Source organism: Aythya ferina (assembly GCF_964211825.1).
Source record: "Aythya ferina genome assembly, chromosome: 3".
In the NCBI taxonomy this organism is placed as follows: domain Eukaryota; kingdom Metazoa; phylum Chordata; class Aves; order Anseriformes; family Anatidae; genus Aythya; species Aythya ferina.
Window position 1 is genome coordinate 91,741,100 of NC_140298.1, and position 16,569 is coordinate 91,757,668.

The window sequence follows — 16,569 nt, forward strand, 5'->3', positions numbered from 1 at the left end:
TAATGATAATATCTTCCTTTTCTGCTTACAGGAGTGTATTTTACTGCTTACTTTATTCCTCAGAAGTCATTGCTGGTGTGAATAAACGGAATGTCACACCTTCTAATGTTTGCAAATAAACATGCAGATTACTGTCAGACACTACACTGTATCCAGTTTTCATAGTTCACCAGAATATTCATACTGAAAGTAAAATAGCAGCATTGCTGAAATACATTTTTCATCATGATGGAATATTGTGGCTACAACTGTAACAACTGAATAAAATTAGATACAATAAGAGGACTAGATTTTCATCACAGATCTTGAATATCTTGATAATTTTGGATAGGATATCGCTTTTTTGTCCCAGATAAATCTTTATATACGATGTTGGTTGTTTAAATCAATCATGTTGCCAAGGTTTGCCAGAAAGCAGTGCCCTAAAGCCCTGATTTGTATGTAAGCTAGTGCAGTTGTTTAGTAAGTCTAGTTTTTAATGAAAATCATTGTGTCTGTTTTACTCGCATATCTGATTTTTTGGGTTTTGTGTTCTTAAGAATGTGAAAATGCAACAGTGAAAATTTGGATATTGAAAAAACCTCACAGGGATTGGATTTTTACAGGACACTGTGGAGAAAATAAAACAATAAAAAGATCCAAACACTGAGAAGTTTGTTTGTTTTAGTTGAGAATATGCAGTTACCTCTGGCAATACGGGGGATTTTCTACCACAAACTTATTATTCCACCCATTAAAAAACCTCCTTCATTAACTGCTTAATCTTTTTCAATCTTTGACATCAAAACAAGTTGATAAAGTAGCATGTATTGCAGAAACAGGCCACACTTCATCTGCAATATTAGAAATGTGTCCTTTGCTTGGTCTATTATGCTCCATTTGAACAACAGTCATTTCAGTACTGATAATAATAGTATCTTCATTCATTAAATTAAATTATTTTTACTTAGATCACAGTTGGCAGTCACTTTAGCAAATCTAGCAGTTTATAAATTGATTATATAGTAGATGTCACTGATACAGCTTCTTTCTTTAAAATGAGTCTATCCAGTTCGTCCTTTTTGTTTATTTGACCCTGACCAGTAGGTTTAGAAAACTGGCATAGAAGCTGCATCAGCCCAGAAATCATCTGCATAGAGTGCATTGTTCTTCTTTAACTCACAATGTTTGTAATTTGAGGTTTTCACTAGTTAACTACAGGGCTTCTGGTGATTGATTGCCTTGGTTTTGAGATGTGGATGTTTTCTGATTCTTCTAGTCAGAAAAGGATCTTTCTAATCATGGCATAATGCAACATATGCTCACTCTGGAGCTTGCACTTTGCTTGTTTGTTGATAGCTTTTCATGAAGGCCTGAAATAATCCATGTGGTGCCAAATACATTGTATATATTACCCTTCAGAATATGCTACAAAGCCCATATCTTCCCTAGGGCTTTCAGACAGGTAAGATAAGCAGACAATAGATAAAATTGTTAGGGAAAAAAAATGCAGACATTGATAGGGAAGCCTGTTTCTTATTGTGTTGAGCTGTGGATACCTCTGTGTTGTTGCTTTTTCAATGATAAATTCTTATTTGTATTTTATCACAAAGGTGCTGAGCATTGGTCTTAATCTGGAACATAGGAGCATATAGGTGAAGAGGTCATCCCCCTGCTGTTTTGAGTACTGCATAAATGCAATGTACTCTACTTGATGGAAACATCCCAAATTGGCCATCTCCTCAAAAGCCAGTATAAGCCACAAGTTACGAACAACAATGGCCACTAGTTAATTAGAAGTGTGCTCATGCTCTAAGAAGTGTATTATTGGTGTAATATAGCCTCATGCTCTTTGCATTTTCTGGGCCTATCAGAAGGAAGCTATCAATGGACTTGCATCAGCTGCAAGACACTTTAGGAAATTTAAGACATTTTAGGAGGTATAACCTAAAATATGTCTGCCGACTATCACAGAGATGAAAGGCAAGAAGTGAAGAATATCCCCCAGAAAGGGTGTTCTGGTACATATCTGAAAGAAAAAAGAACCTGGCTTTGCAACAATAAAGATTAGCTATTGGCACAAGTAGTTCAAAAAAGTGGGATCCTTTAACTTCTAAGTGTTGAAGATTTCTGTTCCATGGTGACACTGTTATGGCCCACTGACAGAGCATGACTCTGCCACAGAAATGGCAGTGCTGGATTGAACCAAGAAAATCAAAGGAGATTCTGATTTATGAACTGTGAGATTAAAAACAAATACGAATAAAAACCACTAAACAGAGGAAAAGTTTTGAAATCTTCATAGTCAGAATGACTGTTTATATATTTTACAGTTCATTCTGCAACCCCATGCAGTACATTTAGGGAATTAATTTGATTTTAATCGTTTCACAGATAAGTAGAAAAGGAGTTGGGTGAACAACATTCCCTCCTGTGACTAATGGTATTCATTACTTTATCTCATAAATACTCGATAATTTAAATGTAGCTTAAAGTATCTTTCTATTTGGAGGTCAAGTGTTCAAAATAAATAATGGTGCTTCTTCAGAATAAATGTTCAGTCAAAAATGTTTTTCAGGTTATACAATTTTTTGGCCAAGAACCTAATCCTCCATTTCTAATAACATAGAGCACTATGGAAATAATGACTTTTTAGATGCTGGAGATGAATAACAATGTAAATACAAATACAGCATCTCACTAAAAAATCATCAGAACAATTAAAGTATAATAAACTTAGATAAACAAAGTGCTTTATGCATTGGATGAGTGCTGAGAATGCATTGATAGAATGTGGTGCTGAAGGAATGTGAAATGAAATTATACTTACCCAGTTTGTTTTGAGAGTAAGCATTAATTTCTGTTGCTGAAGATTATTTTTGTGTACAGGTACCAGAACTGAGTTTCTTGTACAATGTGTCAAAGCATTTAACTGCTATTAATCTTTGGTATATTCAAAGTACTAGTTTTTAGTGTTTTGACCATTTTTGTTTTTGTTTTGTTTTCTGAAAAGAGAACATCTTAAACTTAGTAGAACTGCTTTACTAAAGCCATCAGCTCTTCTTTGAAGTGTCATTATAATAAGAAACAAAACTGTATTTTTATTTCTAGATTCTGAAACTATCATTTTTCCTTACTTACAGTTGCCTTTCTTTGTTCCTTTTCAGTAGAAAAGCAAAGAAACAACTCTTACTGCTGCATAGCACAAAATTCCCTATCTTTTAGAAATACTTTTTCAACATTTTATGTATTTGCCAAAGGCTTTACCTGAGGACATATCCTTAACTGGTTCTATGTTTAAGCACATTTAAATCCTATGATATCCCATTGATCTGTACAGAAGCTTTTAACTCTATTCTTCACACTATTAATTTCCCAGACTTTTCATTCTCAGAATAGCCCAAATTGCTAATTTTAAAATGAAGTAGTTGACATCTTTTATACATTTGAAATAACTTTTACTTATGGAGAAATAATAAAACATAATAGTATCCAATTTCTGAATAGTTATTTAGAAAGCATACCTAATGTACACAATACAGACAATCTTTTTATTTTTATATACTTAAATGTGCTCTGCCCTTTGACTTCCTAAAAAATAGTGATTTTAAGTTCTCATGTTTTCACATCTGATGCCAATATATTTTACACAATATATGCATATTTAATAAGAGCAAATACAACAGACATCACAAACGGAACTTATGGGGGGAAAAATAGTGTAGCATTTAAAGATATTTAATAGAATTTCTTTTCCCCTTCACAGATAATTCTTACATCACTTGAATATTAGAGGATAAGATAACGTAAGCTACCATTTTTACTGCAGATAAAATTTCTTGGGTGTAGAGTTTCAGTCAAGAAGTAACCACCGTAACCACCCATTTGACCACCAAAGAGTCATTAACTTGACCTCATCTATTTCAGAATTTTGATCAGAATTTTGTTCAGAAAGCCACAAACTTAATTTGAATCAAACTTGGATTTCTTCAACATCTTTCTAAGGTACATTCTGCTATGGCCACCTCTGCCTAAAACCACAGTATTGTGAGGAACATGTGTATCCAAATGATTCTGGCTGGCAAGCCCCAACAAGTGGGGTTTCAGTTTAAGGCTGAAACAAAGCTGGGTAACGATTCTTTTCATACCCTGCTAGCCCTATGTCTCTTAGGCATGTCACCCTGACTACATGAACAGTGGCAGACATCTAAGAAGTGTAATTCACACTTATCTCAAAAAAACTTTTTACTTGCTAGATATGCTTTCCCCGCAAATCTCAAGCTCTGCTATTTGAGAAGTGTCACAGAATATGGAAAAACAAAATTAATTAGCCAGCTCAGTAATGGGAGAAAAATGCTGTTATGCACTGCACATTGCATCCAGAAGCCTGAAGGCATGAGTTTTATAAAAATCCTTGTACTGAGGCAGCATGAGTATTTGAAAGATAATGCAAGGCATTCTTTTTCACAGAAGATAGAGGCACACACAGAGAGCAGGACAAGCAGTATAGCTGTCTTGTTTATTCAGAGAATGCCGTGTGAATACTGCACACTGCAACTCCTACTTGGTAAGAAGGAAGCTGTCTTTCTGCTTTATCCTGCATGATGCACTTTCAGTCAGAGCCATCTGGAGGGAGGGAGATTGCTCTTCTTCTGAAAGCAAATAAGCTTCTCTTCCCTGAAGGACAGGATGGAGCTTGCAAAGTCTGCAGCAGCAGTGTGGACTGGGAGAACGCAGGAAAAAAAAACAGGATTCTGCCTGCTGTAGGAAGCAAACACTAAGATGACCCTTGTAAGAGTATGGAAGGAAAGTTTTGTTCAGAACCAACAAAAATAGTATGAAATTTCTTCAAGATAGAGAATATGTTTACATTACCCCTTATTTAATCTATCACAATTAGTTCTGAATTTTCATTATTTAAAAAGTTACCTTTTTACACTCCGGTTATTTTGTGCTCTAAACAAAACCTACCTTTAAAGAGTAGACTCCTTTTGGGTCTTTTTGGAGGTCACTTCAATGGAAGATGGGTAAGTCCCATTAAAGAGAGTCTTTTAGCCTCAGGGAGACTCTATTTTATTTTATTTTATTTTTATTCTGTTTTTCATGTTTAAGCTGCTTTTTATTTTCTGTCTTCCTTCTTACCCACCTTATCCAGTGACTAGAGCTCATATAGAGATATGATCCAGTTAAAAATATGTACTATTTTTGTTTTCAGCTGAGTGATTTCCTTAGTGCAGATTGCTGTGCAAAGAGAAAAGAGGGAATGTGTGAATGCCTATGGAGTAAAAGCTGGAACTTTCCTTTTTGCTTCAGCAGGCAGTCAGACCACACCTACAGATGTACTGGAAGTGCTAGGGAGATGACCCAGGCTCTGTAACTACTATACATATTCCCAGTCCTCCCTTTACTTTAGCATTTCTCCAAAATGTTAACTTAAATCTCATCTTCTTATAATGAGCAGTTTACATTTCAGAAACCAGTTTTCTGTCAGAAAAAAAGAATGCCGTGCTGTTATGCTGCTAATGTTGCATGAGCATACTTATTTAGAGCATTATGTAGTAAAGGTCTTAGCTATCATTGCTGGACGTGTCAGAATACCCTTTACCATTCTGAAGTCTCTGCAACAAGTGCTTTATTCATTCAACAAAAACAAAGATCTCACAGAGAAAAAAAAAGAATAGTAAAACAGAGAAATGATTACAGAGAAAACTGGAATTAATATTTGAGTTAATTCCAGAAAACTGGAATTAACCTTGCAGTTAGTTTCCAGAATCTGAGAATACTGGAAGTAGACCTTTTCCTTGCATATACATCTCAGAAAATTTGCACTCATCAAATCTTCTAAGAAATCAAAACATTGAAAATAAAACTGATGCAATGACAAAAAATCTATCATAAAAAAAAAAAAAAGAATTATGGGAAAATATTCCAAATACTTTATTAGAAGTGCTTTCCTTTTTTTTTTTTTTCTTCTCTTATTAATGAGATTGTCAGTTTCTTGCTGTCAGTCTTTTATAGTACTAAATGCAGAGATTATCTCTACATATGCATGAATGTATATATCTACATAGGTATTTGCTTTGGCAAATGGAAAATTGAACATCACAAAGATCCAAATACCTTTTGGAGATCTCAGTGGAAATATGGAGAGCTATTTCTCTTCTTCAAGGTTCCAAATTCTTAATTTGTTAAAAATGCTGAACACATATTAATTGTAATGACAGCTTTTGCATAGCTGAGTTTAAGTTTAGACATCAGGAGTTTTTATCTTTTTAATATTACAAAAGTACATTTGTTTACAGCTAAATAATGTAGTCTTTTGCATCAATATTATGTAAAAAAATATTATCTGGAATGAAAAGCCATCGGGAAATCAAAGCTCAATATGTTGTGCATGGTTTTTATATTACACAAAGAATGATTATTTTTCATAGTCTTCATGAGAGTCAACAGAGAATAAGCAACTGCCTTTTTCTAACAATGTAATCAAATGCAGTGGATTTAATTATACTAAATTGGTCATAATAACAGGTAATAACAATATGGCCAATTAGCTTAATACAAACTGTTGTTTTACAGCCTTTTTATAAGATAAAAGTTTAGTTAGTCATATCACATCTTGGGTACAAATCACATAATACATCTTTTCAGAACTCTGCCATCAAAGGAGACGTTCAGAGGTTAAAATTCAGGATCATCAAAGAAGCATATCTCTGTCATGTAGTGGTCTATTCTCATTCACTAGGTAATGCAAAAATAATTTGTCATTGCTGCTCTCTTTTACTTGGAATCTCAAAGGAGTTCTTCAGTCTCACTTGTACAAATGAAAGTTTTCTGCTTTATCTTCTGAAAAAACTTGTTGCAGGGACAGAAACATAAAAACAGTAGACTCTGATAACATGCAACATACTTAAAACTTTGTTATAAATTACTATCTGGGGAACATCAAACCACACATTGATACTAATGGTGGATTCAGGGTTCTGTGGCTGCCGTGGCCCCATGCCACAGTCGTGGAAGTGACACTGAGGAGAATGCAGACAGGGTATAGAGACCAGAAATAATCATGACCCTTAAAGATCGTATCAATATGAATTCCCACTGTGTAAGTGTCATCCTATGCAGTGCAGTCTTTCTGTTTCACTTGAAATAAAATTTCAGTGTTGCAAGTCTAAATCCAACTCTAAGCTTGCCGCTGTCTGAATGTTTGGGTACAAATTCACTCATTTGGGCCAAGCTGTTCAGTAAATGACACTTTACTTGCATCTGCCTGCATCAGCTTGAAAGAAATGCATATTTAATTAGTGTAAATAGCATTTAAGGTTGTTACAATTGAGCAGCAAGAAACTTAAAGCTCTCTAAATTGCAAAGACAGAAGTGGCCAAAGACCACTTCTCCAGCTAAATATATAGGAGTAAATAAAATCATCTGAAGACTGTTCTCTGGACCTGATGCCAACTGACAGGCCCTAGATCATGCCTATAAAAATACTTCTTGCAGAATACATTGGCAACATTCAGAATAGGAATGATTCCTGAACTACTCTAACCTTTTACTCTAAATTTTTTCAGTTTCACAGGTGATACTAGAGGGGTGGCAACATTTACAGGAACTGGGATAACTTGACAAAAATACAGATGATTATGTGTCAGAACCTCATGTTGTGGACCTTTTTCATTTATTAATGCAAGTGTAACCTTTGTGAAAAGAATAAGGAGGAACCATATTTATTCATTACTTAGAATGTAATCCAAAGATTTTTTCTCTCCGTATTCTTAGAGACCTTTACATGATGCCTTGTCATTCATTTCACTGTCCTTACTTATTAAGTTATCTCACTCTGCAAGACCAGACTGAGAAATCAACTCCAGGAAATATAAGTGCTGTCAGAGGGAACAAGAAAAAAAAAAATGTTGTTGACTCATTAGTTCATCTGCAACGTTAAAGAGCGTGTTACCCTGGTGTCTCAGTTGGGAAAGATCAGGACCAGCAGATGTGAGGAGTCTAAAGTGATGCATCTTACTGCAGGGTGAAAACGTAATGACTCTGAGAGTAACTGATGTTGCCTATCTAAATAAATGTACACAGGATAACATGAGTGTAACGGTATGTGGTTGGGGAGTGGTGGCTCCTTTATGGTTATCTGCTCAAGGAGCTCCTTCAGTACCTACCATAAGGGATAAGAAAGGACACAAACGTGACAAAAAAAAAATGAGGAAGGAGTGATGGGAATCAAGCCTGGTCTCCCACACTAATTGATGAGGACAGTGAGAGTGCAGGGATGTTCAAGGTTATCTGCTCAGGGACCTCGTCAGCAGGGAAACTAAGGCAAAAGGGGGAAGCCAGAAACAAAGTTTACCAAGACACAGAGCTAACAAAGCAAACATGGAGACAATGACAAGGAACAAACTTCCCTGTCGCACTAATTGATGGGCTAAGGAGAAGCTGCAGCTGCCACTTCAGGAAGATCAGCCTGGAGTTTGAGGCTGGTGAAACTGTGAACAGGGACAGGCAGACTGGGAGAGGTGCAGGAATCAGAGAGCTCTGTTAACCCATGAGGGGACTGCAGGGGAAAGAGCAAAAAGGAGGAGCAAAGAGGGAAAAATGCAGAAAAAAAGTATAAAAGGGGTCAGTTGTGTGTAAAATGCGGCAGTCACTCCACTTGTCTGCACTCTGTCCTTTCTCCTTACACATCCTCATTAAATCTTAACCAGCTCAGCACTTCCTCACTGTGTGTGTGCTGCAAGGGCTCAGTGCCAGCTGCTGACGAGACCTGCGGGTACGGGAGTGCAGCTGATGCCAGCTACAGGTGTGGGGACCCCAGCCTGTGGTGCCGGCGGCTGGAGTGAGTGGGGGTCCACAGCTGGAGCTCTCTGGATCTGAGGAGGGGAGGTCCTCCAGACTTTAAGCCTGGGGATACCATCGTGAGTGACAATTGGTGCCAGCTTCTGGAGTCAGACGAGGGGTACAGCACCACTGGCTGTTGTCAGCTACCGGGGTCAGTGGGGTCTCAGTGTCAGCTCCTGGAGCCTTTATGGGTCTTTAACTACCCATCATGGGGCAGGAGCAGTGTGTGCTCCCAACCATTCTATGTGGGGGGACTGGCAGGAGCAAAGTGAGTGCAGGGCTCAGCATCAGTGGCTGGAGTCGGGCCGTGGGTCACAGCCTGGCTGCTGCAAGGATCTACTTGATGCTGGGTGAAAACAGAGGGAAACAGTGGAAGTTGCTCTGATTTTTTTTTTTTAAGCTAACAAATCTACAAAGTAGTGATTAAGCACAGTGAAAATGAAATATGCTTCTGAGCTTTAATTAATTAGTTGTCTTCAACAAAATCAGGGAACTTGGGTGTGTTTTCTTTAGCATATATGATAATAAAACTTCTCTTTCGTTCTTGCAGTTCACAACTCATATTTGACACAGTTGTTTGCAGACCTACTGTGGTTTTTGTTTAATAGACTGAATGCTAACATCACATCCTAAATATTTCAAGGGTAATTAGTGAATTGTTTACTCTTGATCACATTCGAAGTGAAATTGCTAGGCAGGTAAAAGTTTCAGTCTTGTTTCTAGAACAAGAGGTTTACCTTTCTTATCAGGAAACCCAGATTAAAAGAGCTTTACGCCACTTTCTCTGGACATCCCCTTTTCCCTCCTCCTCTTCCCCCATTTGTTTTATTACCTTTTTACCATTTTATGATAATCCCAAACATGCCGTTTAATCTTCACTGACAAATGCCAGCAAATAAGGACATTATGTAAAAGATTTTGGATTTCATAAAGCTATTGTCATGCTTAGGTACCTTTTCCCCAGCAGTTATCAAATGATTATCTGACCTTTCTGTCCTTCCAACCCGGAATGCATTGGGCAATGGATTTAACACTGTTTAGATAGAACTCATCTTCAGGTTATAATTAATAGGCCCATATTTAATCATTACATTTATGTAAGTACAAATGAGAAATCTGTGAACTATTACTGCTGGGTTGGACTGAGGCACAATTACCGGTAGCTTACCCAGCAAAAGTGCTCGATTGTTGCTGTATGCATTTCCACATTTATAATTATGCAAAAAGCCCTGTCTTCTTACTTGACCTTTTAAAACACCCAATGTGCTGATTGTAGAAAAAGTATTTTAAAAGCCTGATGGAAATTTCATAGAGTGCATATGCGACCCGGTGATTGTATCATCAGCAAATGCTAAACAATAATGGTTTAAGGTTGTTATTCTAATTTGGCCAGACCCTGCTACATTCAATCAAGCACAATCAAAGGTTCACGGCTGACATTCTAACAAGCACAGGGTGAAGGCAGCTCACACACTACTGAATTGCATTAACTTGTTTTCTGACATAAAGTACCGGGAATTAATTTCAAAATACGTTTATATATGCACACAAAAATACCTCTGCAAATCCATCATAGAAGCTTTTAAGGAAGAGCTAACAAACAGGTCTAAAGCCACTGTGAAAAGAACTGTATTTTTAAATAGAAGCTTGCATAGTAGAAGAACCCATGTGGTCATATAACCAGTTACGGTGTTAGCAACTCAAAATACATAGAAGAAAAACAGTAACTTATTATTTTGGAAAAAAAGGTGTTGTGTGGTCAGCTTTCTTTTGTTTAGCACATCTGTAAATGAGTTTAAAAAAAAAATCAAAAATGAAAACTCTTCCTGTCAGTTCCTTTCCTAACCTTCTTCTGTTCCAATCTTAAGAATTACGGTGCATTAAAACATCTGATATAAAATATTTCAGAAAGATTATGACAGTATTGTTATCCCTTTATTGATTAATATTATGTCCTATTATCAGAAAGAGAAGACATTTCAGATATTTAAAAGTCACTGCTTTTTTCCTTTAGAACCCTCACCAAAGCTTTCTGCTGCAGAATGACTGCAGTCAGGCTGTCACACTGGGTTCAAGCCTTAGGAAAAAACAGCTTGATCGTAGCAAACAGAGCCACTGAGAATGCACGGATGAAATTACATGCATTATCAGCAAACTTCCTTTGTAAGCAAGTAATGAATACAGTGTGCTGCAGCACCCTGTGCATTTGCTTATCTACCAAACATGGCAGGAAAACATTTCGTTCCGTGATTGCAGCTCTAGCTACAATTTCTTCCTTGCCCTCATTCAGGTGAGCAAGTTTCAGGAAAATAAAAAAAAATAATAATTCAATAATTAGCAAGTTTCAAAAAAAACTTGTAAAAAATTAGGTGATTTTTTTTTTGGTCTCATCAACTGATTCCTTAATTTAATTTTTTGCCCACAGAAGCCCTTTGTAATTTCCTTTATCTTATATTGATTTTATCAACAAAACTATGTTTTTCATGCAAATTTATTCACCGTACGATGGACATGTTGTTTGTTTTGCCTACAAAAATGCTTATAGGCCTTTCAGTTTAAAGGCTAATACCACATTCACATTTTTCTCTGAATATATCACAAAACCAGAATTATACAGGAAATAATCAGAGAACTGTTTGCAAATGTCGCTAATGTGGAGTCTTCATCCTCTCAATAAAAAGATAGGAGACCTTATCAAATGGTATGTGAAAAATCCTTTATATGACATTATCTAGAGAAGATAACGAAGAAACTGCTTTGCAATGCTTTTTTTTTTTTTTTCTTTTTTTTTTTTTTTTTTTGGTAACTAACTGTTTCAGAAGCTGATCTTGCATTATCAAACATAAACTAAATTCATGCCTTATCTATAGCATCCTAACAAAAATACATGCTGTTAGGTATACAGCTGGTTGAACACTGATTCTTTGACACTGAGCTTCACCAGAACTCCTCTGCTTCGTTTGCTGAAAGAAATCCCTACCTGGGAGGCTCTTTTTTAGTTCTGGTATTTCTCCACCATGCTGTCTTTCTTCATGAAGACTGAGGCCTTGCAGACAGTTGATTATAGGAATGTAAATAAGCTTTTCGTCAGTAAAAATAAATGAAAGAAAACCAAATTATTTACTTTGCACCTTCTGTTTATTGTTAACAATGTATTGATTCTGTTAAGAGTGACACTGTTAAGGGATGTGTAGAGAGGGAGAGGGAGAAGGGAATGGATGTGTTAATATCAGGGCCTGATATTACTGCTTTCAGTCTTAGGAATGACGCTTTTGAAAATAAGTATTACAGATTACAGTAGGTCTGCGTGCTGTAAAATGCAGTGTATTTCAAATTGCTTTTCTGGATTATCTCTTTTGTGCGGTGAAAATGGATACTTAAAAGTTTTTAGGTCAATAAATGTTTTTCTGTCAAATTAAAAACCTATTTGCTGTTAAAATGGTCTAACTTTTTAATTCATTCACTATGTTTTGACTTTTTTAGCAATTACACTGCTTAGATTTCCAATATGATTTCATCTTAATAGAAGTTCAAGCCCCAATCACATGCCAACTTACAGCTTATTAAACAGCTTCTTTTGTGTTGATAGTCTTTAATACCAAAACAGTTATTTACTTGATTTTCTTTACTCATTGATTTAGTAACAGCCTCTTTTGGTTTGGCACCAGCAGGCAGCTCAGCCCCACATGGCTGCTTGCTCCCTCTCTCCAGGTGGGATATGGGAGAGAATCAGAAAGGCAAAAGTACAAGAGCTTAGCTTTACCCAGCTTTACCATGACACAGCTTAATTAATTTGTCAGATAAACATTAATGTAAACTGTATATGGTGGTAAAATGTCTCCATTTCAAAATTTATGCAGGCAAGGCATGGTGCCATGTGAAGCAGAAATGTCAGTCCTGGAGATATCTGCGAAGACAAGGGTGCCTAGCAATTTCTGGTCCAGTTCGTATTGGCTTGAAACAGGATCCGTATTCTTCGGTGGCTTGCCTCATCCTTATGCAACAAAACAGGTATTTTTTATCATTGTTTATTTTAAGATATTTTTATTTCAGGAATGGTTTATTGAATAAAACATAATTGAAGAAATTTAAATTATACACAAATAGAAATTTCTTACACTCTTTTGAGGATTACATCCAAGGTATGAGCGTGCTGCAGTTTTGCTGGTGCCTGGGACTTCAGTAAGTGAAGAGAAACAGCACTGCAACTTCATCTGCAATCCTTTTTGCCTTGAGTAGGCAGAGTTAGGGAGTAAATACGAACAAATTTGGAGAAGGCACCTGTTGGCTCAGGTGCTTGTTTTATGAAGATGTGGAAAGTATAATAGCACTGGGTTTCAAAACCAGAGAGGACCTCTGTTTGCACCCTGTCCTGACACAGAAAGGTGTGTCTAAAAATGAGAGGAGAGAGAAGCTGTGGAACTGCATCCAGGGCTGACAAGTATGGAACAGGGGCTATGTGGGGCTATTCTTGTAGTGGGGGGCTATTCTTGTGTGGGGCTATTCTTGTAGTATGGTAAGGGTGTATGTGCGGATGAGAATTAATGCTCAAGAGGACTAACACAGAGTTAGGGAAGAAGTAAGCTGTGAAAATGGTGATGAGAGTACATACGAGGGCATGCAGAGGGCTGGAGAGAAGTGGATCAGTACTGTGTTGTTACGGAGGAATTTGGGGTAGGGTAGTCACAGTAACAGACATCACTTGGTGACTTTGATGTTCTTGCAGAGCAAGATGATTATAGACACTAATTTCTATCCTATGACACTCGCACTCTTCACATTCATGTCGATCAAAGCCCCAGCCCTGTAATCCAGTTGAGATTGGAGGTAAACATCGACTCCATCTTCCAGAAGTGCAGCCCCTGTATGGAGCAGTTCCCAGATGGCTCAGCCTTCCACGTCTCATCAGATTTCTCAGTATGGAGAACCCCTCCATTCCCAAGGGACTGCTTTCTTAAGTGTTTATTGCTTTGGCAAATTAAATTGTCAGCATCAGGTGCCAGAGGCCTTTCTAGTCACATAGCCCCAAGACAACCCCTGACATTCCCCTTACCTAAGGGCAAGCAGTGTTGCTAGGTGGTTGATTTCACCCCCTAATCTTATATCCCAACTGTGGTACAAGAAGGTAAAATTGTTTATCATTACATAACAAAGTTTATCTGTGAGTCTTTATTTGTTTTCCACACATAGTGGAATACACTGAACTGTTAGTACTGGGTCAGCATAGACCAGATCTCATTTATCTGAGCAGTGGTCTTGGGTACTCGTGGCCCCATGGCTGTAACAAAGTTAATCTGTGGTGTTTATTTTCCCTGCACATAGAACAGTCATAATCAGAGCTTAACACATGTAACCAAAATTTCATTTTTCTGAGCCTTACTTTTGGGTAGGCTTCACCCTGTGACAATTGTTTTAACCTCTTCATTTCTGTTCTGCTCTTTGGCAGGTGAAGGTCACCTTATCATGAGGTGAATACAGTACCTTCAAGCACAGATGTGTTTTTGATGCTGTTTTTGTAATGCAGCATTTCTAGATTGCATTTTGCTTATAATAAATTACATAGTAACCAATGGAGTGGCAATGCCGTTGAAATCCAATTTAAATGTTCTTGTGAGTAGGTGCTTTTAGAGTAGTAAAATACTCATCCAAAATTATACTTCTAAATACTATGTACTGGTATTAAGAGAACATGTCAAATAGCTTTTGCAATCATATAACTTTTCCCTTAATTCAAACATTCATATTCAACTAACCATTTGTATGGAATATTTTATCATATTTGTTGCATATAAAGTTTAATTTACTGTAGGAATCTATCTTCAAGAAGTATTCTAAACTAACACGAAAGAAGGAAATAGCACCATCAATGTTTAAATGACATTTCTTGCAAAACCTAAGTGAAATATTTTGGGGGATCTCTAAAGAGGCTGCATTGAAGATTTAGAGAAGTTCAGTCCCTGGAGGGTATTTAGGAGAAGGTAAAGAAGCAATTTGTTTGAGGGCTGTACTTAATGATGGTGTGTGTGAGAAGTAAGTCTGAGATAGTAAAAAGCTTTTCACCAGCCAAAGGCGAAATAAAATCCAGGACAAGAAGTTTACCTTATGCAAGTTAAAATAACAATAAAACACAATGTTTTACGGGTAATTTACTGCTAAAACATATTGCCTGTACCTGTGTTGGACTCTTAACAAGATGAGCTTTCTTCAAGTATGTGGCAATAGATTATTCTGTTCTTAATGCAGGATTATTAGGTTATGGTCTATGTTATTATTATGTTATGGTCTATGCTTTTATGTTTATCATGTTTATTATGTTATGGTCTATGTTTTTTTATTTAGATGAGGTAAAAACAGCATTGTGGGACAACTGTAAGTGCTCGAGCTGGTGATACTTTACACTTCCTGAGTACTAGTAGGGGTATGTTCATTAAGTGTCCCAAATGGTAAAAATGCATCTTAAACTATCAGTTGCCTCTCCAGTTGCCTCTTCAGTTTTCCATGACACTTTTTTGCAGTTTACTGCTTTCTGTTTGAGATTACCTAAACCTTTTATTTTCCTTCATTTTCCTTTCTCCTTTATGATTTCTGTGCTCATTTTTATCTTTTCTTAGTGTCTCATTTTGTTCTTTTTTTTTTTTTTTTTTTTTTTTTTTAGCTTTCGGCAAGTTTGATTTTCCTTGGTTTTCCCATTAAATTGTGTTGGCTATAAGCCATGTGCAGTGTATAAAGGCTGTATGCTTCCCTTTTGTCTGGTAATGGAGAACAATCTCTCCAAGTTCTTTTTATTTTGACTATTCATTCCCAGCAGCAGAAAACCACTCCTGGACGTTTCTTTCTTGTCAGCTTTGACCCAGGCAGTCAGGTTGCTATTGTAAAACCTTCACCATCCCCAAAACAGAGAAGGTCTGTTTCTGACCTTGATCCTGCAGTTTGCTTCAAGGGAAATTTCAGCTCCAGCTGGGACTCAGCTCTTCCTGGCAAATGCTCTGATCACTCTTGGTGTCAAGTCTGATAATGACCCTCGTGATACCTGTGGTATCTCCCTAATAATGCATTGTCTTGTTTTAGATGAGCTCCTTCTCTCACTAGAGTAGTTCATTCTGCTGTTGGCTGTTGGCCCTCCTACTGTCCAATTTTGTGGGAGTTATATAGAACAGTAATTTCAGACCCTAGACTGCTTTAGTGGATGCCGGTTCCTGTCTAACAGGAACCAGGGCCATAGATGTTGACACCGGATTTGTCCATATTACTGGAACAAGCTCATGCAACATTATTGATTTCCATCCTAGACCCCTTTTCCTTTCTTTATTAGTGAAGTTTGATATGATTGGTGCTGCCCGCAGGGTAAAATATTCTCTGAGGATTTCCTATACTGCAATTTCCTAATCAGCTCTTGGGTGTCTGTGCACCTTTCCCACATAATTAGTTTTGGTCTGTATGTTTATTATTCTGCATTGCTTAAGAGTCAGAGTGCCCTCAACATATAAGGCAAGGTGCAACAGTTAGTCTTTGCCTTTCGGTCTAAAGAAGTTGAGGCTTACATTTCCAAAAATTAAGGGAAATTATTTTTGCTACCTTGACAGCTTTCCATTTTGTTCTTTAATACCATTCTGCATTAGGGGTACTGTAAGGGGTACCCATTTACTCTTTCATTGGGGGTCTTTTTAGGGTCTTACAAGAATTACTGAGAAGTTACTGTTTCTCTGTATGTACTCATAGGGGTCTTGAGTCTCTTCTGAACAT

The 16,569-nt window shown here is 37.0% G+C and overlaps 1 protein-coding gene across 3 annotated transcripts in view; it reads left to right on the forward strand.

Moving 5' to 3' along the window:
- EYS (eyes shut homolog) overlaps positions 1 to 16,569 on the forward strand; it is a 723,774-nt gene that overhangs the window by 441,362 nt on the left and 265,843 nt on the right. For all 3 annotated transcript variants that reach the window (XM_084512624.1, XM_084512623.1, XM_084512622.1), the window contains one exon: positions 12,687 to 12,837. In XM_084512624.1, coding sequence (XP_084368750.1) covers positions 12,687 to 12,837 — 151 coding nt within the window. The remainder of the gene's footprint in view (positions 1 to 12,686; positions 12,838 to 16,569) is intronic.